The sequence below is a fragment of the Garra rufa genome, chromosome 23 (genome assembly GCF_049309525.1).
Source record: "Garra rufa chromosome 23, GarRuf1.0, whole genome shotgun sequence".
In the NCBI taxonomy this organism is placed as follows: Eukaryota; Metazoa; Chordata; class Actinopteri; order Cypriniformes; family Cyprinidae; genus Garra; species Garra rufa.
The window spans coordinates 32,332,807-32,359,436 of NC_133383.1; the positions used below are offsets into that span (position 1 = coordinate 32,332,807).

Genomic DNA, 26,630 nt, shown 5'->3' on the forward strand with positions numbered 1-26,630 from the left:
TATCATAACCTGTTTAGGCTAACGTTAGCTAGCTAGCGATACTTCTCTTCAAGGACATCTTAATCATATTCTTGATCATCAGTAACTTGACTTCAGTCATGAACACATTTTTAAAATCTTGTAATATTTTAAAGTCTTTATTTTTCAACTCTACAGCTGTGCGATAAATTCACTTCAAAGATTCACTTTCCATTCATAAAGACATGGAAAACATGTCTTTTTAAGATGAAAATGAGATGAAATGACCCATATAACCAGAAGATGGCAGCAGAGGATCAATCATTGGCTGCAGCTGCCATTTCAACTCTAGTTTTTTCAAGACGTCTCGCTTTTCGATTTATTATAAAATTACTAGTATAATAAATTGTAGTACTTTTACCGCACTGAAGTATGAAGTATAGCAAGTGCAGAAAGTCATTCAAATAAGTAAATACATAGGTTCATATACAATACAAGGAAGTACTCCGTGCATATGGTCAATTTCCCCCCACTTTTAACACATCAACTTTGAGGACCAAATGTTCACTTGCTGCCCACTAACAAGTCATGAAGATGAACTTTAAATGCATTTTCAACTTTTTATTCCATCCAGTCACATTATATGCATCTATATAACATCCAATTTACAATTGAAGAAATCACTTCTCAACTCTCCTTAAAAAAATGTGATGGCAAACACATCCTACACAAGTGATCGCGTTTATAGGAGTGAACCTTTCATTTACAGGATATTATAGCTAAAATTTTGCCATATTTTGAAAAGAAAAGGTACTTTAAACATTTCTATTATTTTACCAATCAGTCAATATTTGTATGCATACGCAAGTAACATTTCAAGCTTGTTTTCATAGCTGTGCTTGTCGGCACAAAAACATAAAGAACCCTCATGGTACTTAATTGAGAAAAAGGACATCATTTTTGCTACCATTTCTTGATGTAATGCAGAATATTTACATGTACATACGCTTATTCTTCAATAAAGATTTTCTAGAGTGTTACCAACAGCACTGCATTTGAAGCATCACATTACTTTACCTAGACCTACACACACATTATTAGAGTAAACAGGGCCAAGGTGAAGCATTCAGATACACCAGACAAAGAAAAACTTCTCTTGACCAGCAGACAGCAACATGGGACTAACGGAAAACTGAGCTGTCTGGCCCTATTAGTGTATTAAATTCAGTATATACATTAACTGGAATAATCAAAAAACATGATATTTATGAATTCGTACACATACTTATGTCTTAAGACATGGCAATATGTTTCTGAAAGAAAAAAAGTGTCTATACACAGCAAGACATCCATCGTTGCAAAGCAATTAAGGTACATTTCCAGAATTAGTTTTCCATCAGTTGACTTCAATATACAATTTAAAAGAGGGACCAAAAATAAAACCCAGTATGTACAAACTGGACCAGAACAAATGCACATTCTTTGTTAAACACAATATGCTGATGTTAAGCGTTTTTGATCATGATCATTTTTTCATCCTGATAAAGCCATCCAACATATCGAAAAAAAAAAAAAAAAAAAAAAATTGCTCATTTAAAGCCAGGCTTTTTGAATGAGCAAATCCGCTTTGGAAGACTAGGATATGTTAATGCTATTTCACAAATGAATAAAATAGTCTACTTAAATTCACATCCTGACAGAGAGGGTAAATGTACAGTAATGTCTAATTTAAATACAATCGGAGAAATGAAAAGGCTGTGTGACTCGCACCTTTCTCATAGAGTCGAAGTCAGACGTCTGAAACGCATGCAGGTCTGGAACATGAGAGCGGACGAATGAGGAGTGTTTGGGGGTAAACGGCACACACACAGGGTCACGGGGTTTGCTGATTACAGTCACGAGTAATCAATTCAAAGACAGCACAGTATGTCACAATGCAAAGCCAGAGGAAGAACAACAAACTAAAAGAAAAAGCACATTGCATAGTATATAAGCTGATCTTAGTGTTTTCTGAGAGCATGCGTAATGTTTAGTGCCATTAGTGTGTAGTCCACACACACACAACATCCAATCACATTCATACCCAGTAGTGCTACAGAACATCAGCTAGTGGAAACAACAGAGAAAGCCAACGAAAACGTAACGATGGAGTATCTGCCGACGCGTCCTCTGGATCTTATTGCACGCTAACCGCAGGAGGACAGCTGAAGCGGTGTGAACGACCCATAAAAACACACAGACACACACCGAACCAACACATGTTTGCAGTGAGCACTGCTGAGGAAGTGTTTTCCTTTTCAGGGAGTCTGAGATCCAGATCTCTTGAAGCTACCCAGCAGACTCTGGACACTCTTCTTCACGCTGGAGCCGACCCTGCGGGCCACGGAATCGGCGGGCGGCCCGGGCAGACAAGAGCTAGCGCTGCTGTTGGGAGGCCGAGCGTCCAGACACTTCTGATACCTGAGCTGTGGAGCATTCAGACACAAATCACTTTAGAACAACATCAGCAAGTTTCAGCTTGAATTTAAACTAGGGCTGTCACGATTCGTCGATTTCATTTGAGTCAAGTAACTGGCAAAGTGGCGAATTTGACAGACGAGAATCCATTAAACGCTTTATTAGACTGTTTTCCAAGGATGCATTTTATTAGGGCTGGGCGGTATACCTTTTCATACCGAATACCAGTGTATTCATTTTTCATGTACCCCAATACCGGTGAGTGTGTGCGTACAAAGCGCTGGGAACACGCATGTTGAGGCAAACAGAAACCGCAGCCTGCACGTGCTTGTCTGAAGCAACACATCTGCGGTGTGGACGTATCTCAGTACATCTGAGAAAGACCCAGGGTTAGCGATTTGCAAAACTTGTAATGCCGAAATGTCAAGAGGGGGAGTGTCTGCAGAGATGAGAGCAGAGATCGAGACAGATGTAGCTTTCAGTGAGAGAAAAACAATGCCTTTACGTTGGTGTTACGTCGCAATATTTTAAAGATATGTCTTTTCTATATATTGTATTTTTTATTAATATTCATGTTTTAAACCATGGAGGTGAGCCAATGGATATCACACAAGCAACGTGGAAACTGCGCTATATGTGAAAGTGAAAGTGAAAACTGACAGTGCTTTCAGCATCTGACTTGCATTCTCTCAGAGACAATAAGAGGCGATTATACTTCATATGCTGATATTAATTTAGTCCCCTAATATTTTTCTTGTGCCCCGAACATGGTGGGAAAAAAGTAAAAAGAAACATGTTTTGTGTAAGGTTTGTTTTAAAAGTCTTAAATAAAGCTCTTAATTTTCATTGATGACTGCAGTGTTATTAGGAGGTTATGAAAGTCTTAATCATGATTTCAGGTGTTAAATGTGGGACTGAAAGACAAGAATTGCGATGAAACTTCAAAAGGCTATCCATTGAATAAATATGAGCGCTGCACTTTTCAAAGTCAGTTGTTGCGCTGCTTTGTGTAATATTATTCTGACAGCGCCTCCTGCTGGAAGAGAAACACATAGAGTTGTAAATGTGAACCGATGGCTCCACAAGAAGAAAAATTTAAACAATTTAAACAAAGGCAGTAAAATATATGTATATTTAAGTAATATAATAGTTGATTGATAACAATTGTTTAAATTGATATAGTTGATTTATTCTTTGAAACTTTAATATTAATTTAAGCAATTGCAATGCCTTGATTCTAGTAAGATTTAGTGCACAGTCATAGCCATAAATGCAATGGTACTAATAACTGGCATAATTCTTTGGGTTTTCGGTTTCGGCCAATAGTTTTCATTTCTGTGCATCACTACATCATGTGTAAATGTGGTCAGGCTAAAGTTGTAGCCGCAGGAGGCAACACTAGCAGTTTGTTTCACCACCTCCGCCACAAACATGTCCTGGAATATGAAGAATGCACAATAAAGTGTATTTTGACTGCAAGTCATGAATTCTGATTTCTTCACCTCATTACAATTATGAGTGCCACTGTCACTTCTTTGTGAACAGCAGCATTTTGTGAGACCAATCAAACCTGGGTTAATACTAGTCCGGTCAATGTAAGCCAACATACTGCAGTAATTATTCTCTAATTTATTAGGAAATGTGGTTAACACCTAGTCATGCATGGAAAAAATAAAAAATACCGTCATACACCGTGATACCGTATAATTTCGAAAAATACCGTGATATCAATTTTTGGTCATACCGCCCAGCTCTACATTATATATTAAACCTATTTAGAAATCATAATTAAGCATAGTTGTGAATTCACAAACGGCACGATTCAGTTAAATAAATATGCAAAGCAGGTTTAATATATGAGCATCAATTATGTACATGCATCTCACAGGAACTTTATCATTTAGATGTGTGGAGCATCTCAAACTCATCTCTGCATGTTGTTGTGAGTTTGGGTTTATTACAACGTTCATCTGGGAATGCGATGTGCGCCATTTCATCAGATTTGTAAGGGAAATCATTTATAAACCTACGCAAACTCAGGAGAATACATCAATATCTTTCTCATGCTAAAGGCCATTGCATACCGAGTCCGATATGTTCTTCCCAAATGTTTGCATGTTAAAAAAATAAATACGACCTCATGTTCTGCCAATCACGTTTGCACACTATCAAAAAAAAAAATTCAGATCAGGTTCAATTTTCAGCATTTTCACATCCGTAGCAAGCATTTTGATAGGAAAGGAGGACAAATACGAAAAAAAGAAAACGCATATAAAAAAAAATTTCAGACTTTTCGAAAATTTCTTATTAAAAGTTTGCTATGGATGCGAAAACGCAGAAAATTGAACCTGATCCCATTTTTTGAAAATTTCAGACTCAACATGTAATGAAACCTTGAGTTTCCATGTTTTGATGTCCACATGTTCATTAAATGACTGTGGCTATAGCATTCTGTGGTGAAGATATGGCCAAATATTAAAGATCAAGTGGACATTTGACTTAAATGTGGTTTAGTCAATAATAACCAAGGATTAGATCATGCAGTGAAGTGTAAAAACAACCGTCCGGCCGTTGGCACCCTCTGCAGGCCTTTGTTGTAACGCATAATGTACAGTAGCTCTATCGTTTATAATACATATTGTATTTCAACAGTTTTGTGCAATAAAACTACATGATTTCTTGCTTTTGATTATTTATTTGAACAAAGCTATTGTTTGCTTACATCAATTAAAAAAAAAAAATCTAATTATTTTCCATTACTTTTCTGGATTCATTTGAATGTTTCCAATACATTTTAATAATCAAAAGCATCTCCAATTTAAAGATTTTATTACAAATAAAAATGTTCTTAACTAAAACTGTTAATTTTTTTGTGATAAATTAGTTGTTTAGATTAGCGGTTCCCAATTCCAGTCCTCGCGACCCACCGCTCTGCACATTTTCTGTGTTTCACGCATCGCTTCCGACGTTTGTTCTATTCCAACGTTACTGCCCTTCGAAGTGGACATCACAGGATATTCCGCCATTATTCATTAGTTCGAAGCGAGCGTATGTGTTCCATTTGAAGGTCATTAAAGCGTGCGAGACGTAAATTTAAAATGCATTTATTTACAGATGCACTTATGTCACACTTCTCTAGTAAGTTTCATCTGTGTGTGAAGACGCTGCATGCGGTGACGAAGCGCAAATATGTGAATGAATGTTTCGAAGTATAGTAAACAGATTTCTAGAGTTGGGGTACTCGGACTTGTACTCGGACTCGAGTCCGGTCTCGAGTACAATTTTTAGCGGACTCGGACTTGTCACGGACTCGGATGCATTTTGACTCGGACTTGACTCGGACTCGAGCTTTTCGGACTCGGGAATTATTGCCGAGTCCAGCCGAGTCCAGGGACAGTTGATGGAAATTTTACTGACTCGATGCATTATTACGAAAGTGACATTCAGTATTATTGGCATGTGTTTTAAAGTCTCGCCGGTACTTGAAAGCCTGCCTCTCAGTCAGCGCACAATGCTGAATTAAACTCTTTCTCTATTGCTACACACTTACACGAAAGGTAATGTCAAAATGCATCGTCTTGGAGAGCATTCATGTAAATGCTATCGGTTTTGTGTTGAGTTAGAAATACAGATGTGTCAAAATATATGATCTGTGCGTCCGGTCTTAAAGCGACAGCAGTGTAAACCTGCCACAGACTGCGTCATAATCAAACAACAAAATAAAAAGAGAAAATCACTCACTGCTCTTGATTGAAGCAGTTTAGCAATTTTAATAAGAATCATCTATATTTATTATATACGGTGAAGATTGTAGAGAGTTTTATTTTTACATTTATTACTTCATTAAATGTTTGTAGTACACTATTTCTGTGGTATACTTTACTATATAGATCAATCTGAAAAACGTATAAAACTATTTCATTTGTATTTTGATTATTATATTTATTTATGCTTTTGCTTGTAATTAATTATTAGACTGTTTATTTTCCTTCAGTAAGCTTGAGAATGTTTTACTTACTTGGGTGTGCATTATTTTCTAATAATTCAATGGCCCGTTGTCAATAGACCAATTTGGAGTAGACGTTACAGTTATGTCAGTAAAAAAATACTATTTAAACCTATAACATTTTACATTTACCTATTTTATCTCAGAATTCAGAATTTTTTTATGTCGTTTATATGTTGTATTTAAGACTTTAGAACTCAATTTAACACAGCAATAGCAAGTTTGTCAGTTCTGAGGGAAAAAATAAACTCATGACTTTAGCTGAGAGGAAAAGGGAGAATGTATTTTCTTATCAGAATTGTGAGATATAATCTCGAAATTGAGAAAATAAAGTCAGAATTTTATTCTTTTATTCCATGACTTCCATGTCATTAACCCTCACAGCCTCATTTTCATCTAAGAAAAATATGTCACTAGCTGTCCATCTCTTCACCTACCCCTCCCTTTATCACAGATTCATTCTTTTACTCGTAGGTACAGTCCTGTCCTTCCCTTATAATTCCCACATTGTCCTTCCCACATTCTAAAAGCTGTTTCACTCTGAAATATGTCATAATATCAAGTCAGTCATAACTTCTGTTACATGACTTTAAGTTTGCTGAGCAGGACACTAATGAGATGGTGTGAAATAAAAAAATCAAAATGGCAATATGCAACAGAGGTTTCCTTTTGTTACATTTAAATTGTCATTGCCTTATTGTAGTTGTACAAATTAAAACAAGGTTAAGATACTGACAAACAGTAGTTTTTAGTTGGACTCGGTCGGGCTCGACTCGGACTCGACCCATTTGGACTCGGACTTGAGTCCGACTCGCCCCATTTTGGACTCGGACTTGACTCGGACTCGACTGGTTAAAGACTCGGACTCGACTCGGACTCGACCTACGTGGACTCGACCCAACACTACAGATTTCCCCCGCTTAGGGAGCAGGGAGCAATGAACACTTTGCAGGGACCATGTCAATCGGATCGCAGTTCCTGCACGGACCTCACTTCTAATGAGCTTGTTATCTGAATCAGGTGTGTTAACTAAGAGAGACATGCAAAATGTGCAGAGTGGTGGGGCGGGAGGACTGGAATTGGGAACCGCTGGTTTAGATTAATCGATAAATTAGTTGATAGATCAATCGATTAAAAATAGTCATTAGCCCTAGTTAAAACTGTAATTTGTGCACCAAACAAACTTCCAACAAGACGTTTACCACTGGTTAAGCCTTTTCTTTTTTTTTTAGTGCCAAACACTGTTGGTTGTTTGCTTCCTCTTTGCTCTCCACTAAAAGGCCGTGTTCACACTTGACGTCCTTTTTGACAAGAAAAAATTGACAGGCGCGCTTTTTTAGTTACAAAAAAATCTGGACGCGTTTCACAGCAGAGGGCGTCTTTTTGTTGCTATAACAACGGCTGCAACAATAGCCTATGTGTGGAGCAGAAATGTGGATAAAAGAGGAAGCTGGCTTTTAGTTAATAGGACAGTATTTAGACAGGAAGTGAAGTGGGAGAGAGAGAGCGGGGGACGGGATCGGGAAAGGTCTGCGAGCCGGGACTCAAAAAAGGGACGCCCGAAGCGCAACGGCGCTACTGTACGTGTGTGGATGTGCGGCTCAAGAAGCTAGCAATGCTGTACGTCAGTTTTTGAAGTTAACGGGGAGGCGAATCCGGTTCACGACAAGAAAATATTTATTTAACGGCACCTTTCCCATTTTGTCTTGTTATGGAAACGACAGGTCTAGCTACTCGCTCGTCATTGGTCAGCCCTCAAAAAAGCGCTTGACGTGGGACGTTTTCTTCAAAAAAGTTAAACTTTTTTCAACTTGAAAAGACGCTCTGAGCGGCAGAAAAAGACGCCGGCGGTGGCGTTTAAAAAAAGCGCTCAGGGCTTTTTTGAAAAGACGGTTTACTCCATAGGGTTATAATGTAAAACAGACGCTGGCAGTTAAAAGAAAGACGTCAAGCGTGAACACGGCCAGAGAATTTCTAATAATTCCCCAATCTCTGCCACATGTGCAGTGAAGAACTCATTTGACTTACAATAAATGAGATCAACTCTGAGCTAGACACGTCTTTACTCACCATACAGGCGGCCTGCACGGCCTCGCTGAGACTCGCCGCGTTTGGATCGCACCAGAACATGTGACAGATGAAGTCTCCGGGTCCCTCTGCCATTATGAACGCAAACGTGTGCACATCCTTCCCCACGCCCATAAACGACAGGAAACGCACACGACATTCGGAAAGAACCTCCTCCGTCTGTGAGCGAGAGACAAGAAACAGCAGTGATTATCTAGGCAGATTTCGATGATCCGGCATTACGAAGCACACACGAGAGTGGAGTCCTGCAGAATGCACACAAACAGAAGCTGACCTCAGAAGTCAGGATAGTTAGTGTAGCGGAGGCCACGTTCACAGTCACAGGTGTGCACTCCTCTTTGTCTTTGCTGTTGAGAGCCGTCTCCAACGCCACGTTAATAACCTCCATGCCTTCAAAAGACAGATACCGACACAACTCAACTTCACTTTCAGGCAGCTAACTTTGATTTCAACATGAAAACAGTTGCTATTTTGAGCGCTTACATGCCGTAGCACAGCTACACAAAAACGGGTGTAAATGCAGGTAGTTTGTATGTAATAGTAGGCTTCTTACCGACTGGCTTTGTCACTTGCACACGACCCAAATACCGCACCTGGAAGCGCTGGACCAGCTCATTCTTGGGAGCTGGGAACTCTGGGGGATGAAAGATCTGATTCAGTCATAATGGTGTCATTTCATTATTATCCATTACAGCAGATGAGAAACAAATATCCGACGCACACATTAAGGCCAGGCACTGCAGGTGAATAGGGTAAAAAATTAACTAATAGTTATGCCCTTCGTTACCAAGATGATTGATTACATTGATAATTGCATTTTTTGTATTACAAGTTTTCTAAATTGTTAGGTTTAAATATGCAAATGAGGCATTTAATGAAATATGCCCTAACTTGCATACCTTTCTAGCACAAAAATCTAAACACTGGATGAAGTCAGTTTCAAAATTCTTGTTTCATTTTTTTGACATATTAGAGTCAAATGTTTTACAGAGGGGATTTTGGGTAGCTCATTTTGTCACTCCATAATTCAGAAAACACAGGCAGGCAGACAATGTTTTTTGGGAAATCAAATGTATAAAATCAAGCAAATTCTATACAAACAAATCCCTCCGGATATAGACAGGAATAAAAATGTAAAGTTTGGTGTGTGTCAGTGCTACTGAAGTGGAGATTTACAGCTCAGTGTAGGAGAAAAAACGTTTGTATTGTAATTAAAAATCTATTGACACAAATAGATAAAGTGCTATAAAAGAAGCACTCAACAGTGTCTTTTGGGTGTTTTCTTTCCACTAGTCTGAAAAAACACTATGAAAAACCAAAAAGCCCAAAATCTCAAGCAGGTGCATAAAAAAAACTGTTTTTGCCTGCAGTGTCTCTCTTAAAGAAAAAGCTTAATCAAACCCAACACTTTTCCCGGTTACATAGATCTGCACTGCAGGCCATCCACAAACAAACGCTAAACTCAGCACATGTCATAAGTTACCCTGGAAAGGGATGTCCTTATGTCTTGAGGGGTCAGTGTTCAGTCTGCTGGATGACTTCCTCTGGGCCATTATCTGGGAAACACAGACAAAACTAAATATATAACAAAAAACACTTGGCATCAGCAGTTCTGTGCAAGATGCTCTATTTGGCGGCTACCCGCTTGATCTAAACTGATCTAATAAAGTAAGACACACAGGTGTTAACTACATATAGAATCACTGATACTAGTGATATAATATACAAATAGTAAAACAAATGTTAGAAAAACATTTGCCAAGCACTAGTAGACCCTGAGGTTTATCAAAGCTTGAGCCCGTCTCCTGAAGACAGCAAGGATAACAGATATGACCCTAAAGATTATTTAGCTGTATGTGCAAATAAAATATGACTGGGAGAAGGTGTACAATTGTGTCTACCAACTAAGTAAAATACATAAAACACTTTCATGAATCTGAAAAACAAACAAAAAACCCATTGTGGTCATATTTTATATACATTGGGTTGTCAGTTACATCACATACATCACATAATTCACCTGATTTTGAATACATTTTCTGATTAGCCACCAGTTATAAACCTGAATGAGTTTCTTCTGAGAACATAAGATGATATTTTGAAAAATGCTGTAATCAAACAGTTGACAGTAGCCAACAGTGTTAGGGAAAGATACTTTTAAAAGTAATGCATTTCAATATATTTTGTTACTCCCTAAAAAAGTAACTAATTACGTAACTTTTTATGGAAAGTAATGCGTTACTTTAATTTTAAATCTAGGAAGGGCTTGCTTGCTAGTTTTTAATATAAAAAATTCTATTTTTGGTAAATGTAAAAGCCCTTTAAAGAATATTGAACACTTTTTAGAACTAAAAAAGCAGCACAAATGTTATTTTATCTAATAACTTATCAGTATGGTTGAACTTGATCATCGACGATCAGCAGCAAAGACATTGGATAATAAAATGAGAATAAATACAGGATATTTGTGTTTAACATATTTAATTACTAAAGGTTTGCATTTCACTGTTATTTATTTATTTTGAGGAATATAGAATCTGTTTTTGTGAGTGAGTTGAATTAAAGGATAACTATTGGCAAAATGCAACCTGGGCTGTTTTTTTTTTTTTACTGTAAACGACAAACACATATCTAAAAGCATAATTACGACAAACGAGCCGGTTTTGAGATTGACCGTGATTTCGTTTTGTTTTCAATGGCCGGTGAATGGGAGTACTAGGGGCATAAATCTGGCCGTCTTGCCAGTCAAGAAGTGTCCATCTCCGAATGCGAATGAATGGACTCCATGGGACGAAATATTAGGCTTATATGAGGCTCTTTTTACAACTAGAAGGTTAATATTATTTTTCACTTGCGACAAAACAACGAATTAGCCGTGCATTTATATGGAAATATAAATTAGGAGCTATCCATCCTCGCATTCGGAGATGGACACTTCTTGACTGGCAAGACGGCCGCGAGCGGAAACTCAAACAGTGAAAGTGAGTTGTTCAAAACATTTCTTTTTAGTAAACTCTGTGAACACAAACAATGTTCTCAATGCTGGAGTTCATGTGTAGAGACCCAGGCCATACTTCCAGCAAAGTTTCATGGTGTGTCGAGTCTTCTTAGTGTTGTAAAAATATCGATTTTGATGTGCTCAAAGTTATGCCCCTAGTTCTCCCATTCACCGGCCATTGACCACAAAATGAAATCACGGTCAATCTCAAAAACGGCTCGTTTGTCGTAATTATGCTTTTAGATACAAGTTTGTCTCGTTTACAGTAAAAAAAAAAAAAACTTGAAAATGAAAAAAATAAAACAGGTTGCATTTTGGCAATAGTTATCCTTTAATCTTCACATTTAGTCTAGAACCACAGTAATCATAATTTTTAAACAACGCCTCTGTACTTACTCCCAAGTTCACTCAACATGGGGACAAGAGAGCTGTCAGTCAATAAATGGGAAAACAAAGTTACCATCGTTACTTAATTAAAAAAGTAACTCAGATATTTTCTAGTAAATTAAAGTAATGCATTACTTTATTACTTGCAATGCATTACCCCCAACACTGACAGCCAATGACTTCCAAAGAATGGAAAAAAAAAATACAAGGACATTCAGACTGTTTGGCATCAATTTTTCAATACATTTTAAAACAATTTTGAAAAAAAAATTACATTGTGGTCAACAGAAGAAAGGAACTCATACAGGTTTGGAGTAGAGGGTGAGTAAATGTTGGCATCATTTTATTTCATTTTTGAGGGAACTTTCCTTTCAAACACCCGAAACGTTGCCGTTTCAATCAATCTAGGATATGTTGGATGCTGCTGCAGAGTGCATGATGTCTTTGATATTTAGTCAAAAAATGAGTATTTTTAGAGGTCCTCACCTTAGAGCAGATGTCATGCAGACTTGTGGCGATGTTCTTTGCAGGGGTGTCACAGCGAAATACATGACACTTGAGCACGTGAGTCAACTTGTCTCGTGCCACATATGCAAAGTCCCTGATGTAAGAGAACAAGAGACAAACATAATCATTTGCATGTAATCATACCCCTTCAATTCATCCACATACACACAAACGTGTGCATGCACAGTAATAAACATCTTGGATGTGTAAAACCTTGGTTCCCTCAGTAGGGGAGCACCCTCTGGTGTGACGATTGTCTGAAACCCATTTAGAATCACATCATTTTGTAGGCAGACAGTGCTAACTCCAATAAATAGTCATGATTCTATACAGGCTTCAGACTATCGTCACACCAGAGGACGTTGGCTTCAGCTTCTAATGCAGTGCCAAATGTAGGGCCCTATGAAATCCGTTTTATTTTTTCTCCAATTCCATTTTAATTTTTTTCAAATTCCATTTTTTTGGATTTATTTTAAGCCCTTTCGGATTTTTCGGATTTGTTTGTTTTCTTTTCACTTCTAAGCAGTATTGACCTTTAAAAATTCAGTTACACAAACTCACAATTCAGCTTTTTTATTTAAACTGTTAATAAAGCACATTCAAAATTCTCCAAAATTCAGCCAAATCTCTGGCCAAAAATAACAGTAACATGAAGGTAACAGTTACAAAGTAGGGTTGATGAATATTAAATTAAAGAATAATTGTAACCATGCTGCAGGGAGACAGAAACATTGAAACAACGATATGTGCCTGTCAGAACGCCAACACAAAGACAGCCTAAAAGTATACTGTTAACCCATCATCATCAGTGACCCCTCCATGTAAGCAGAACAATGTATTTTCTATCTACAAAAAAACAACAACTGGGCATCAGGGGAAAGATGCAGGATTACACTGCGGAATAAGTATCGATTTCATGTGTGCTAACATTTAGCAAAGTACTTTTCTTCATGTATGTGCAGATCGATGTCCAAAGAAATTTTTCATAACTTTAAAGTACTTTCTTGAAGATATAAGCAGGCATGTGTTGCTTTCTAAGGCATTTCCCATCTTTTGCCCACATCTCCATTGAAGTACATGATGGTAAGGCACTTGGTGTTGAACTCAGTTAGAGACTCTCTCTTGTCAGAGAGCAGCGTCTTGTACTTGCTGAAACTCCTCTCACAGTCAACAGAACTGACTGGGAAGTATATGTAGGACATGGCAATGTTTGCAATGCCAGGAAATCTTTGACTTGTACCTTTCCAGTAGTCAGCAAGGTCCAAGGAAGCTGAGATGCCTTCATTTCTGACACAGTGTTGATATGCGGCCCACTGCTCACAGAGCTCTGGAGATGCCGGGGTCCTCAATTCCCACAGTGTGCCATAGGCTTCAATATGCCTTTCCATTGCAGGAGCCTGTCTGGGATCAAACACTCTGATCATCTTGTAAATTTTTTTGGCAGGATGGACATCCCAGTGCTTTGAAAATTTTTCAAATGCAATGTGAAATCCATCGTGAAGGTGATCCAACATATCCCTTTTCTTTGGCATTCCCATTTGGTTCAGCAGCTCATCAGTTTTGACCCCAAAGCCAAGGGTTTTGGCTGTTCCATTAACTAAAAAGGAACCAAGATCTTCCATGATGTTGTATGCAGAGACTGCTACAGGAGTGTGGGTGCCCTCCAGCACTGTCAGAGCTGTAACCAGTTTCCCACACCCTTCAGAGATGAAGGTCAGTTTGAAGTGGAGGGCCTCTTGTTTTTCATCAGTTTCAACCAGCTCAATGATGTTTCTTACTGCCTGAGCAGAAGACTTCTCAGCTAAGAAGAACTCCTTGTAGAGGTGGACATGTTCAGCATGGTATCGAACTGCTTCAAACCAGCTATTCCACCTTGTGCTTACAGGCTCAGGGGGTACCTTGGGTTTCTCAGCCTCCTTCATTGTCAAGAAGTACAACCATCTTCTCTTCCTTGCAGGCTTTTTGAAGAAGGCAGACTTAACCCACATCACAAGAGCTGTAGCCTCACTGAAGAATTTGTAGTGTTGCCAGGTCTCTCCCACCAAATTGATGACATGACATAAGCAGGTTGTATGGACACTGTGAGGCATGACTCCCTTCAGTACTTCTCTGTAGGCTTTCAGACAGTATGATGCATTATCAGTCACCACTGCCAGAATATCATTCAAATTCAACTGACTGGTATGAAGTGACTGCAGAACTGCCTGTGAAAATGTCGAAAAATTGCAGCTTTCCATGAAGATGACATCAGTTAGAAAGTATTTTCCCTCAGTGCCTGTTGAATTGAAAAGGGAAGAAAGTTATCTATCTGTCTGTCTATCTATCTGTCTGTCTATCTATGCTCCTAAAATGATGAATGTAGTAGGTTAGGCTAGTAGAATATTATATATAAATATTATATTTATATATTTAGAAATGCAAACACATGGTCAAAAAAAGAGAGGTAATCGAAGCCCTCACCACCAACCCCTGCCATCCCTAGCCCACCCCTGCAGACACATATGGTAAAATGAAATTATTTAAGTTCTGAACAAAAAAGGTTTTAAAAAAAAAGATAAACCTCACATATTTAAGCCTTTAAATCATTTTTCACACAAAAAGGTTTTATAAAAAAGATAAACCTCACATATTTAAGACTTTAAATATTTTTTATAATAAGAATGAGTCAAAAAATAAAATAAAAAATACTGACATTTACAAATACAATGCAAATTAGCTTATCTATTATTATTAAAACTAAAATCCGGTCCGATTATCCCTGTGGCGTCTGTCGTTGCTATGCAACCATGCACCGCGCTCTCCATTAATGACAAAGACGTTTTAGTAGCTAATAGATTTCCACCACCGAAAAACGCTTGCTGTAGCTCTGCTGTTATTCTGAAAAGTTGAGGTGTTTTCATCTTGCTGCACCTGGAAAAAATGAGCCATCGCTTCAATTATGAGCGCGCTTGCCGCGCGCCTGCATTTGAAATGAACTTGAGCGCGCAAAAGACACGACATGTGAATGGATCTGCTGTATTAGCCTACATAAAATAATCGGATGCTCACCTATAACAATGTTGAGGACACTGCGATCTCTGTTGTCAGAGGTTTCGTCGACAACAACGAAGAATTTCTTTCCACGGATCTCTTGCAGCACTTTTTGCATGTGCTGGTCAAAGACCCGCGGCAGGTGGGTCTGCCTGAGGCTGCTGGGGTTTTCTGGAAGTGCACCTCCCTGCTTGCAATGTTTAACGAGAAACGGACGTATCCTCTTCATTTTCTCAAGCGGTATGTCAGCTTCAGCACACATTGCAACAAAATCTTCCACAAACTCACGCCTTGCTTCTGTAGATTTTGTCGTTGCCTCAATGGTAACCTGGAGGGATTTGCCCGCTGTAGATTTAGCTTTGTTCTTGAGATGAACTTTTGATATCAAATGGTCGTTACATGTGTCTTTGCGGGTCCAGTCAACAGTATGTTGACAAAACTTACAAAAAAGTTGTTGTCCCGATTCATAGTAGTCGTTGGGGTATTGTTCAGCCCGGTATTTAGCATTCAATTGTGAGTTTCTTAATTTTTTCGACACGGTTATCTTATCAGGAGCCACTCGCTTCGACATTTTTTTCCTTGCGCGGGAACGTAAGGACGTATGGTTACTAGGCAACATGTTTAACAATACCATTTGGCCACGGTTTAGGTAGAGACCTTTCTACGTTTGTTGTTTTAAACTGAAATAATGAGAGAGGTAATTTTTTTTTTTTTTTTTTAATATGTCAACAAAATATATGCATATTCCGTGCCATTCCGAGAATTCCGTTTTCATGTGTAAATTCCGTGATTCCGTCCGCGTTTTCCGCATCACGGAAATCATAGGGCCCTACAAATGAAAGGGAACATACTGTGTTTGTAATACTAATATTTGTTTGTAGAATTATGGTGAATTATTCCAGAAATGTGAAGCAAGTACCACTAAGTGAATTTGGCATTTAATAAATTTAAACAATTACTAGTTTATGTCAGCTAGGGTTGGACAAACACACTGCAAAAAAATGCTTTTCTTACTTTTACGATTATTTGGTCTTGTCTACAGCCAAAATACCAAACAATTTTTTTAAATTAGGAAGGATTTTCTAGACACGTAAAAATGATTATTATTACATCAAAATTAAATGAGTTTTTAGATTATTCTTACCCCATAGGCAGATTATTTTAATTGTTTTGAATTCATTTTGACCATTTTTACTCGTTTTGATTTAAGAATTTTGAGATATTTTAACTGGAAACAAGACCAAAATCTAAGTGAGAAAAGCATTTTTTTGCAGTGTAATAAACACAACTGAAATTACAATACGGCTCAGTGTGATTACCAAATGGCAAAATGATTTAATTGAATATAAAATCGGATGTGCACTTAACTACTGCCAACTTTTTACATGTAAATCATGTAGAACCTGGAAGTGACTGCTGGTTAACATGTAGTCTTAATGGGCCATGGTTCAGTCACTATTTCATACTAACAGTATGCTACGCACAGAGAAGAAAACAAGCAGACAGGTGTAAAGGGCTGACAATACGCAGAATGCAAATACAATGCAATGATGTCATGAATATGCTAATGAATGCACGATGTAATCTAGTGACACCTTCAATCTTTTTGAAACTGATCTTTTCCAGACAACAGCAGTTCATAGTTACCACAATTGTCAAGTTCCAAAAAAATAAATAAATAAATCAATCAATCAATCAATCAATCAATCAATCAATCAATCAATCAATCAATCAATAAATAACTAAGCACCACTTAAGTAAAATATAGTGCATGATACATTTACACTGTGTGTTAAAGCTTAACAGCTGTGGTGTCCATGTATGAACAGCTGTTGAATGTGAAAGAATTGTCCTTTTGTGTTAGACAGAAGAAAGTCTAATCGACATGTGAGTGTGAACATGACGACATTTCATTTTTTGATGCATTATGCTTAGAATTGTAATAAGTACACAACAGATAACAAGTGATACAATACACAGCAACACACTACCTCTCCCTGGGATCCAGGATGCAACAGGGCAGACAGAACAAAAACACAACAGTAATTCAGCAAAATCTACATTAGTTCAAAATGTCTTATACCAAAGAGGCAAAAGAAAGGTTAAAGGTCACTTATGCCGGCCTTACCTGCCATCGTCGCGTCCGACTCCCCACACACGAATGCTGATGATCGGCTGAGAATGAAGCAGCGTTCGACCGTGAGGCTCAATAAGATTCAGAGTCTCGTTCTCCAGCACCAGAAGCATTTCCTTTCCCTACACAGCAACACAAACAGGGCATACTGAGCGGTGCGCCTCTCCTTAAAAACCTAAAGTTTGTCAAAAATCAGTCAAATCATGTAATGTGAACGTCATAAAATGCAGTCTACTTGTGGGACACGCTTGATAGGGGTGTGCCAAAAAATCGATTCTCATTTGCAACGATTCAGAATCGATCTGAAATGTCCAAGAATCGATTTAATAAATAAATAAAATCAGCTGGCTGTTCGCCTCCACTTTTGTAACTAGCCTATACTGGTCTGTACTGACATCAACACGCAGCTGGTTTTTGAACGTAAGCGTGCGTAAGCGATTCCCACCCCTAACGCTTGAGTTATTGAAGTGCGGATTAATAATTTATAATGAACATCGCAATATAACATTAAGAACCGTCAATTTTAATTTCATGGTGACTTTACACGTCAAGTTATGGAGGAGAGGTCCCCCTCCATGGCCTCGCAAAGGTTCTGTGTGCAGCACTCACATTTATTTTATTAGATTACAGCTTTTTGAAATTTATATTGTTTTTCCATCCCGAATTTAAGACCTCTTAAAATTATCATTAAGACTTGTTAAAGGAGTAGTTCACTTCCAGAACAAAAATGTACAGATCATGTACTCACCCCCTTGTCATCCAAGATGTTCATGTCTTTCTTTCTTCAGTCGTAAAGAAATTATGTTTTTTGAGGAAAACATTTCAGGATTTCTCTCCATATAGTGGACTTCTATGGTGCCCACGAGTTTGAACTTCCAAAATGCAGTTTAAATGCAGCTTCAAAGGATCCCAGCCGAGGAAGAAGGGTCTTATGTAGTAAAACGATCACTTATTTTAAACAAACTGACCATTTATATACTTTTTAACCATAAAACAATAAAATATATTTAAACTGCATTTTGGAAGTTCAAACTCGTGGGAACCACAGAAGTCCACTATATGGAGAACAATCCTGAATTTTTTCCTCAAAAAACTATTTCTTTACGACTGAAGAAAGAAAGACATGACCATCTTGGATGAAACTGGGGTGAGTACTTTATCTGTACATTTTTGTTCTGAAAGTGAACTAATCCTTTAAGGCTTATGGTAACAATATTTGCGTCCACAGCAGTGAACGATAACTGTTCCTACACCCCCAGCTCTTAAATACATCAAGTCGCCTTCTTGAGCATCAGTGAATGTTTTGCAGCTTTTGTAAAAATTGGTCCTCGGTGTCAAAAAAAGATGGTCATACTGTCCCTGTTAGAAAAGGGACAAATGGAAATTCCAAGTGAAATTTGGGAACAAAGTGTTGAACTGGTTCACAGATGTTCCATTAATGCAAGACATTGTCTCATTTCAGTTTAAAGTGCTTCATCGGCTTCATTATTCCAAGTGTAAATTGAATAAAATATTTCCAGAAGTGTCGCCATTGTGTGACAAATGTCAGTTTTTAGATTCCAACCTGTCTCATTCCTATGTTATGTGTCCCAAATTACAGAGTTTCTGGAACAAAATATTTCAAGTTTTTTTCAGATACATTAGACATTCCGATTGAACCAGATCCTACATTAATTATATTCGGAGTTTCCGAAGAATTTTTGAGACTTACACGGGTACAACAACAGTTTGTTTCATATGGCTTGATCTCTGCCAAAAAACGTATTCTTTTGTTTTGGAAGAAAAAAGAAGTTCCAACTCTTAAATTATGGCTGACAGAGTTAACGGGTACATTACATCTGGAGAAAATCAGGTATACCCTAATAGACAAGATTTTGTTATTTGAAAAAATTTATTTCCTTTCCACAAACTTGTGATTAATATGTTTACTAAGCCTTTAGTACCTACTTTTACCATTGGATAGCACTGGTGGGTGGTTGGTTGGGGGAAAGTGTGTTTAAATTTTTTTTTTTTGAATGTCTAATTGTTAAAATGTAAATTTTATGTTTGTATTAAAAAAAAGTGTATTTACAAGTGAATGTCTGCTAAAACTTCTAATAATAAAATATTTAAACCGAGGAAAGGGACAAATATGCAGATGCTGAAAAATCAAGGAATGTGCAGGACCTGGAGGATTTTCCTTACTATGCTGTTTCTATAGCTCTGACATGTTAAGAGCTTTTAGGGACCGGCGGGGTACCAGCCAATGTCTCTAGGGAGGGGGTTTATTTATTCATTCAAATTCTAGTGATTTCCACACATCTGCACAAACCTCGCCCCAGATGCCAGCTGTGTCATCGAGATTGTGTTTCTGGTAGGACAGCTGTCGGATACAGTTATTAACGGCAACGCTACTCCTGCCAGGAGCCATTTCCTCTTCTGATATCTCCACCCAGCCCAGAGAACGCACCGCAAAACACTGCAAAACAAACAAACATGAAGAAAACAAGCATCTCGGTGTGGCGCACGTGGTCAGTCAACTGTGCGTTTACCTTCGCCCCCTCGCTACTGCTGAAATAGGTCTGTTCCTCTTCCTCCTCAGACTGAGAAAAACTGCACACAAAGGGGAGACGAGACAGAGAGCAGGGTCAGTGAGTTTATGTGCATTCATAAACGCACAAACAAAATGTGGCATAACACTATGCAATCCTGTGGTTTCACTGAGCTCGTACCTGAGATTGATGGAGGCATAGCGTAGAGTCGCTCCCTCAAACTCCTTCAGACTTTCATCAGAAGCCACATCGTCCTTCTAAACGATAAAAAAAAAAATCATGACATGGACTTATAAGAACAGAGCGAGATTGTCTGTGCCTCCGTTATGAACTTACCTGCCAGTGCTCCTCCTCACCAAATGTGTTTGGATGAGAAACACCGCTCCATGTAATCTAAATACAAATGTGTTTATGTTTGAAGACATCAGTGATCACATGGACATAATGATACTAATGTTGGGCAACTTGAGAGCTATAATGGTATTAACAGAAAGAATTTCAATAAGTTGAAATGTTTATTACGGCGTGTAATGCGTGTGTGCACCTGTGGCTCGTCAGCAGGTGATGTGCTGGCCGGTCTCTCCTCTAGGGGCCCAGGTGGCTCCCACTGCGTGGTTCCTGTGGGGATGTGCCAGTAGTAGGTGCCTGATGTGTCCTGCACTCGCATCCAGCCAGCGGGCAGGTCCTTGTCTGTTTCGAATGCACTGCCATCCCAGTAGGACTCTATAAGCAACAATCAAACGTCTTCTATTTAGGCCTGTTTACACCTGGGATGGACATTTCAGGTGATCTGATCTGATGTCACTCCAAACCCAGCCCTGATAGCACACGTACATCTCCGAGACGTCTATTTGACATCTGCAATACGTCTATTGGACGTTTCCTATCAGATGTCAAATAGACGTCTATTAGATGTCTTTAAGATGTCTATGATTTAGAATGGATGTAAAACTGACATCTTACACACATTTGCTCACAGCAGATGCTTTCCAGATCAAGAGATCTTTAACAGACATCTTGCAGACGTACGTGTGCTTGAGTTCTGACCCTGCGTAGATAGCAATGTAATTACAAGATTGGAGGACCAGAAAGGTAGTAAGGACATCAATAAAACAGTCCATGTTGCGACATCTGCGTCTCAATCGTAATTTTATTACGCTACGAGAATACTTTTTGTGCGCAAAAGAAACCAAAATAACTATATCGAAATTCAGTTTTGATTTCAACTTCAAACGATTATGAAAATACAATTATTGAGATAAAACAATTATTGCTCCTGATTCAACACCCTTTGTGCACTTTCGCTCCTCTATAAAAGCCCAATTTCACATGCAAATCGGTAAAATCACGTAACGTGACTTGCATAAAATGAGACGTGCTTGATTTATTAATGTTTATTTTATATTGTTTTTAAAAGCGCGAAAGAGAATGTGTTGTTCTGTGTATGCGCTCAGAGACGGAACAGAACGCAGACAAGTAAAGGGAACATTTAGCTTAAGAACGGACAAATACATGCAAATATGTGTCAAAATGTGGCGTTTGGTGATTCTTCATGTAAACCTTTGTCAGTTATGGCTGAAATAAACGTAAACGGTTGAGAATGAAAATCCGTGTGTAACAGTATATTGGATCCGTGCAGCTCTTAAAGCGGCCACTAGTAATATTCCTTCTGCCGTCTCTGTGCTTAATGTTCATCAAACAACAAAAGACAAAATCACTCACTGCTCTTGACGGAGGGACTTTTGTAGCTTTTATAAGAAACAAAACATTTTTAATTCTTATAGTGAAGACTATTCCGTTTCATTTGCTTTATATGATTCATTTAAATGAATGAATCACATATAAAGTTCCAGACCCACTCATAATCGTGTTAAATAATCGTGAATATTAACCAAAATAATTGCGATTATGATTTTTGCCATAATCAAGCAGCCCTAGTTGAACATTATTTTTGTTTTCTCATAGCTTCACAACATTATGGTTGGAACACTGACGTCACATGGACTATTTTATCAACATCTTTACTACCTTTCTGAGCCTCGAACGTAGTAGCTGCGTTGAAATGGAGGGTCAGAAAGCTCTCGGATTTTGCGTCTCGAAGGTGAATGAAGATCTTACAGGTTTGGAGCAACATGAAAGTGAGTAATTAATGATGGAATTTTCAGTTTTGTCTGAACTTACCCTTTAAGTAGCTTAAGGGGGTTGGCACTTTAGAGTGTTACTAATGCAACTCATTGTGCACTCCATTGCCATTGAGAGAACATACAGACTTCTATTGTGTTCCCTTTAATTTGTTCCTTAAATTGTCAAATTTCCTAAAAACGGCAAAAATCCTGCTTTTAACAAATCTTTCAACAATCTTTTTCTGTGATCATCGGACCTACCTGGCTCTCCATCAGGGGTGCTGCTCGCAGTGCTTCCCTGTGACAGCGACATGCAGCTGGAGTCCTCATCGCTGGGAACGCCGTTCTTACCGAACAGCAAACAAGCGTTTCTGCCTCCACCTTCACCTCCTTTCTTCTGAATTTCAGATGAGTCCCTGTTCTCGCATTCACCGGGGTTTAAATTCTCCTCTTTCTCTCTTTCCGCTTCCTCGTCTCTCATCTGCTCTTGGCTTTCTTGATTCTTCTCCGTCAGAGTGTCAGAAGAGTATATCAGGAGCGGCTCGTCGGCCGCCCAACCGCGCAGGTCAGAGCAGAGCGCTTTCAGGGTCTTGTTCTTCTCTTCGTGGCGCCGCTGTGAGTTCTGGTTTGGGTTTCTGTCGATGGATTCGTTCTTGTTTTCAACCAGGTTGAGATTCTGGTCTTGCTGCTGCTCTGCTAACTTGCATATTTGATTCTGATCTTCCTTCATCCACTTGGCGTTGCCTTCGGAGCCTGGAGGACCGTGTTCATTCTCCTGGTTTCTGCTCCATTCATCTTCCTGGTGCCGGAGGGATACGTCGTCATCATCTAGTCCTCCCATAATGCCTTTGAGGAGCTGGATGGAGGTTGTGCTGCCGTAATTAAGCTGACTCTTAAGAGAAAGAGGAGTTGACCCACGAGTATCTGTCAGGCCCAACTTTCTTTCATGTGATAAACAGAGGTCGAGGGTCAGTGATGGCGGGATGTACGTGTTTTCATTGAGCAGGTCTGATGGGCTCTTCACAGACATAACACAGAGCTGGAACATACACGCACATTTAGTAACGCCATTAAAAACATGAACAATTCAGACACAAACACATAAAAGGAAGCATCCGTCTGATATTTTTCGTAGCATTAGGTATCAGTTTGAGTATTACAAAGGCACCACAAAAGTTTTTATTTACAACAAAAAAGGGGGGATCATTCCATGTCAAATCAACCAAACTGAGCTAATATTTTTACTTAAAGGTTGTATCAGCGATTTCAAGCCTAAAACATAAAGTGTCAATTTCAGCTTACCTTTCTTCACGATCCGCTCGCTGCCTGCCCCATAAATTGTCTGTGAAAAAACCGCGTCTCTCTGGTCAGCCTAGGGTCCGAGATATGCCAAAAAAACAATCAGCGCTATCAACTATTCCACAGATAAACAAACAGTGTTCCAACCAATCAGCGTCAGGGGTTTGGTGTTGTGGACTTTCCTACTGGTGCTGGGATGTGAGGGAGGCGGAGCGAAAGTCCACAACACCAAACCCCTGACGCTGATTGGTTGGAACAATGTTTGTTTATCTGTGGAAAGGTTGGTAGTGACGATTGTTTTTTTGCCATATCTCGGACCCTAGGCTGACCAGAGAGACGCGTTTTTTTTCACAGACAATTTATGGGGCAGGCAGCGAGCGGATCGTGAAGAAAGGTCAGCTGAAATTGACACTTTATGTTTCAGGCTAGAAATCGCTGATACAAACTTTAAGAATGTTATTTTTCTTTTCCACATTACTTGGTCTGTTAGTAAAATCTGATGACTTTAGCAATCTTTGTTGCATTATGTGCCAATGGTGACTGTTCAAAAATGTGGAAACAGCAAGTTTTTTCTCCAAAGTTTTCATGCCTGTAACTCAAGGGCCCAGTTTCATAGACAGGACTTAGCCTAAGCCAGGATTAGGCCATTGTTAAATTAGGACATTTAAGTAATTTTTATGGACGTGCCTTAGAAAAAAACATCACTGGTGTGCCTCTTGAGACAAAACAAAGGCACTGATATATTTAAAGGTCAGTCGGTGCACGTTTCTTTCAGTCGAAACAGCTCAGACTTACATTTTAGTCTAGGACTAGGCTTAAGCCTGGTCTGTGAAACCGGTAGAAGAAGTATTAAAGATATCTTAATGCCCTTTTAAATAATGGGTCTTAACTTTCCTTTTGGCATCTTTATTTTTAGGCCCCATGTGGTTCAGATCCAGAGATATTGGAATTTCAATATGGCTCCAGGACTAAATCATCTTTAGTGGTCCAAAACCAAATGTGGGTCACTTGAAAAAAAATGTTTTCTTTTGAAGAAGATTGTGTGAAGTACAAATAATGTTGACTAAAGAGGTTTCTTGTTTTTCTGTCAAAACCACAACTGCATTGAACATACAGTGCCTTGCAAAAGTAATACGCCTTCATTTTTTTCACATTTTGTTATGTCACTGCCTAATGTTAAGCTGATTTAAATTACTTTTTTCCACATCAGTCTACACTCAATACACCCTAATGGCAAAGCAAAAATAGGTTTTTAACATATTTTTAAATTTATATAAAAAAAAAAAAAAAAAACTTGAATTCATTGCATAAGTATTCATACCCTTATCTGGGACAGTTGAAATTTCGCTCAGGAGCATTCATATGGCTTGTACCCTAATGGAAATTAACCATGGTTTTACTACAAATAAAACAACAACAAAAACATGGTTACTATTTGCACCAGCAAACATTAGTAAAAGGAATTTTTAAAACACTTCTGTGTCACTTAATAAATATATTGATGTTTTACTTTTTAAAATCTATATATTTTGGGAATAAATAATGATTTGGAACACATGTCCATGCCGGACTTTTGACTTTATTCAGAAAATATTTTGATTTGATTTTCTAAAGTGTACATCAACTAATTACTACATTTTCAGATGAGAGACAAATCTTGCATTTTAACAACTCATTTTCTTATAAACCACGTCAATAGCTATGAAAAACACAAACTTAGATTTTGGTGGGCTTAATGTGTACACTTTCCCTATATTTTAACAATTTACTGCTGCTGCCATAATGAAATGAACTATATTGGGCCCTAAAAATGAAGATGCCAAACTTAATACTTCTTCAGTTACAGGCATGAAAACTTTTGTCAAGTGCTGTTTCCCATTTTTGAATGGTCACCGTTGGCACATAATGTCAACAGATTTCACTAATAGAGCTCTGAATCTCAGGTGAAAAATGCCATTTTGACCTCTCTCTACAAAATAGTGGATTACTCAGTAAATATTCATCCATGACATTTAATATTTTGGCTTTCATCACTAGACATGTCTTCCTTTCTTCAGAAACAAATATTGGCAAAATCCAAAATTTGAGCCAGGGTCCTCTGGTTGAGTTGACAGGGAATGACCCAAAAGAAAAAGAAAAAAAAAAGAAACCAAGATATTTTTCACCCATGTTTACATTTATACAGTTGTAATAAAAATAAAACACAATGTTTTGTTACAAATTACTTCAATTAAATTAGTACATTTGTATTGTAAAAATGATTAAACTAAAATCAAATGGAAAACAGCATACATCAAAAGGCATCTTACTCTGTAGAGTTGAATCGTGAAAGGAAAGCATTATATTCCGCATTAACGGCAAATTAATATCATAATAAACATTGATAGCATATGCTATGGAAAAAAAAAGGATTTATCTTCCTTAACTGATGTATGATTTATTCGATTAAACGGTAATTTAATGAATCTAACAGGCTTTATTTATGATTCATGAATAGTAATAATAATTATTATTATTAAAAAAAAGAAATTTAACAAATGTATTTTTTAAAAGCGCTTATTTTTAATGCTTTTACTAAATGTATTTTATTTGAACCGCGATTTAATACAATTTTATTTGTTAGTATATTAAAGCCTGGCTTTGTAAAAGCATTTTTTAAAGCTGAAACATTTAATGCATTTTATACAAAAGCCAATATATGGTGTATTTGATCAGATGGTGATTTAATTCATCAAACAGGCCTTAGTCGTTCGTTCTGAATTATTACTGTACTGTTATTATTATATGATTATTACGAATAACACTGGGGTTAAAAGATTAAAGCAGGGCTTCATGAATAGTAAGGTTAGATGTTTGTCTCTCTCTGTTGGTCTAACGTTATTTATCTGTCGTTCACTCAATCACATTCACACATTCATCACGCCTTATATGCGATAAACTCTGCGTTAAACAAGACGCTCGTAGCGCATAATAAAACATTCACTCACCGTTAAGAAAATCCTCTCATGGATGTCGATCTGCGTCGATATTTTGTAAATCCTCAGACACCCTCTACACCATCACCGTTACACAGCTAACTGCTACAGCTAGCCCAAGCGACGCAACACCCTGC

The 26,630-nt window shown here is 38.1% G+C and overlaps 1 protein-coding gene across 1 annotated transcript; it reads right to left on the reverse strand.

Annotated features, from left to right (window-relative positions):
* Positions 1 to 564: 564 nt before the first annotated feature.
* Positions 565 to 26,630, reverse strand: apbb1 (amyloid beta (A4) precursor protein-binding, family B, member 1 (Fe65)). The gene is made up of 14 exons (XM_073830073.1): positions 26,506 to 26,630; positions 22,481 to 23,258; positions 20,641 to 20,819; positions 20,433 to 20,489; positions 20,277 to 20,353; positions 20,097 to 20,157; positions 19,877 to 20,023; positions 17,560 to 17,687; positions 12,381 to 12,495; positions 9,993 to 10,065; positions 9,063 to 9,143; positions 8,784 to 8,899; positions 8,492 to 8,668; positions 565 to 2,423 (listed from the first exon to the last, which is right to left on the reverse strand). The coding sequence occupies exons 2-14, from the start codon at positions 23,247 to 23,249 to the stop codon at positions 2,256 to 2,258; spliced, it is 2,148 nt and encodes a 715-aa protein (XP_073686174.1). The 5' UTR covers positions 23,250 to 23,258; positions 26,506 to 26,630; the 3' UTR covers positions 565 to 2,255.

Coding starts and splice junctions, on each gene's coding strand:
- apbb1 (XM_073830073.1), bottom strand. CDS start 23,249: ATGTCTGTGAAGAGCCCATCAGACCTGCTCAATGAAAACACGTACATC. Junction 20,354..20,432: donor GTGAGGAGGAGCACTGGCAG/GTAAGTTCATAA, acceptor TTTATCGTTTAG/AAGGACGATGTGGCTTCTGA. Junction 20,024..20,096: donor GCAGTAGCGAGGGGGCGAAG/GTAAACGCACAG, acceptor TTTGTTTTGCAG/TGTTTTGCGGTGCGTTCTCT.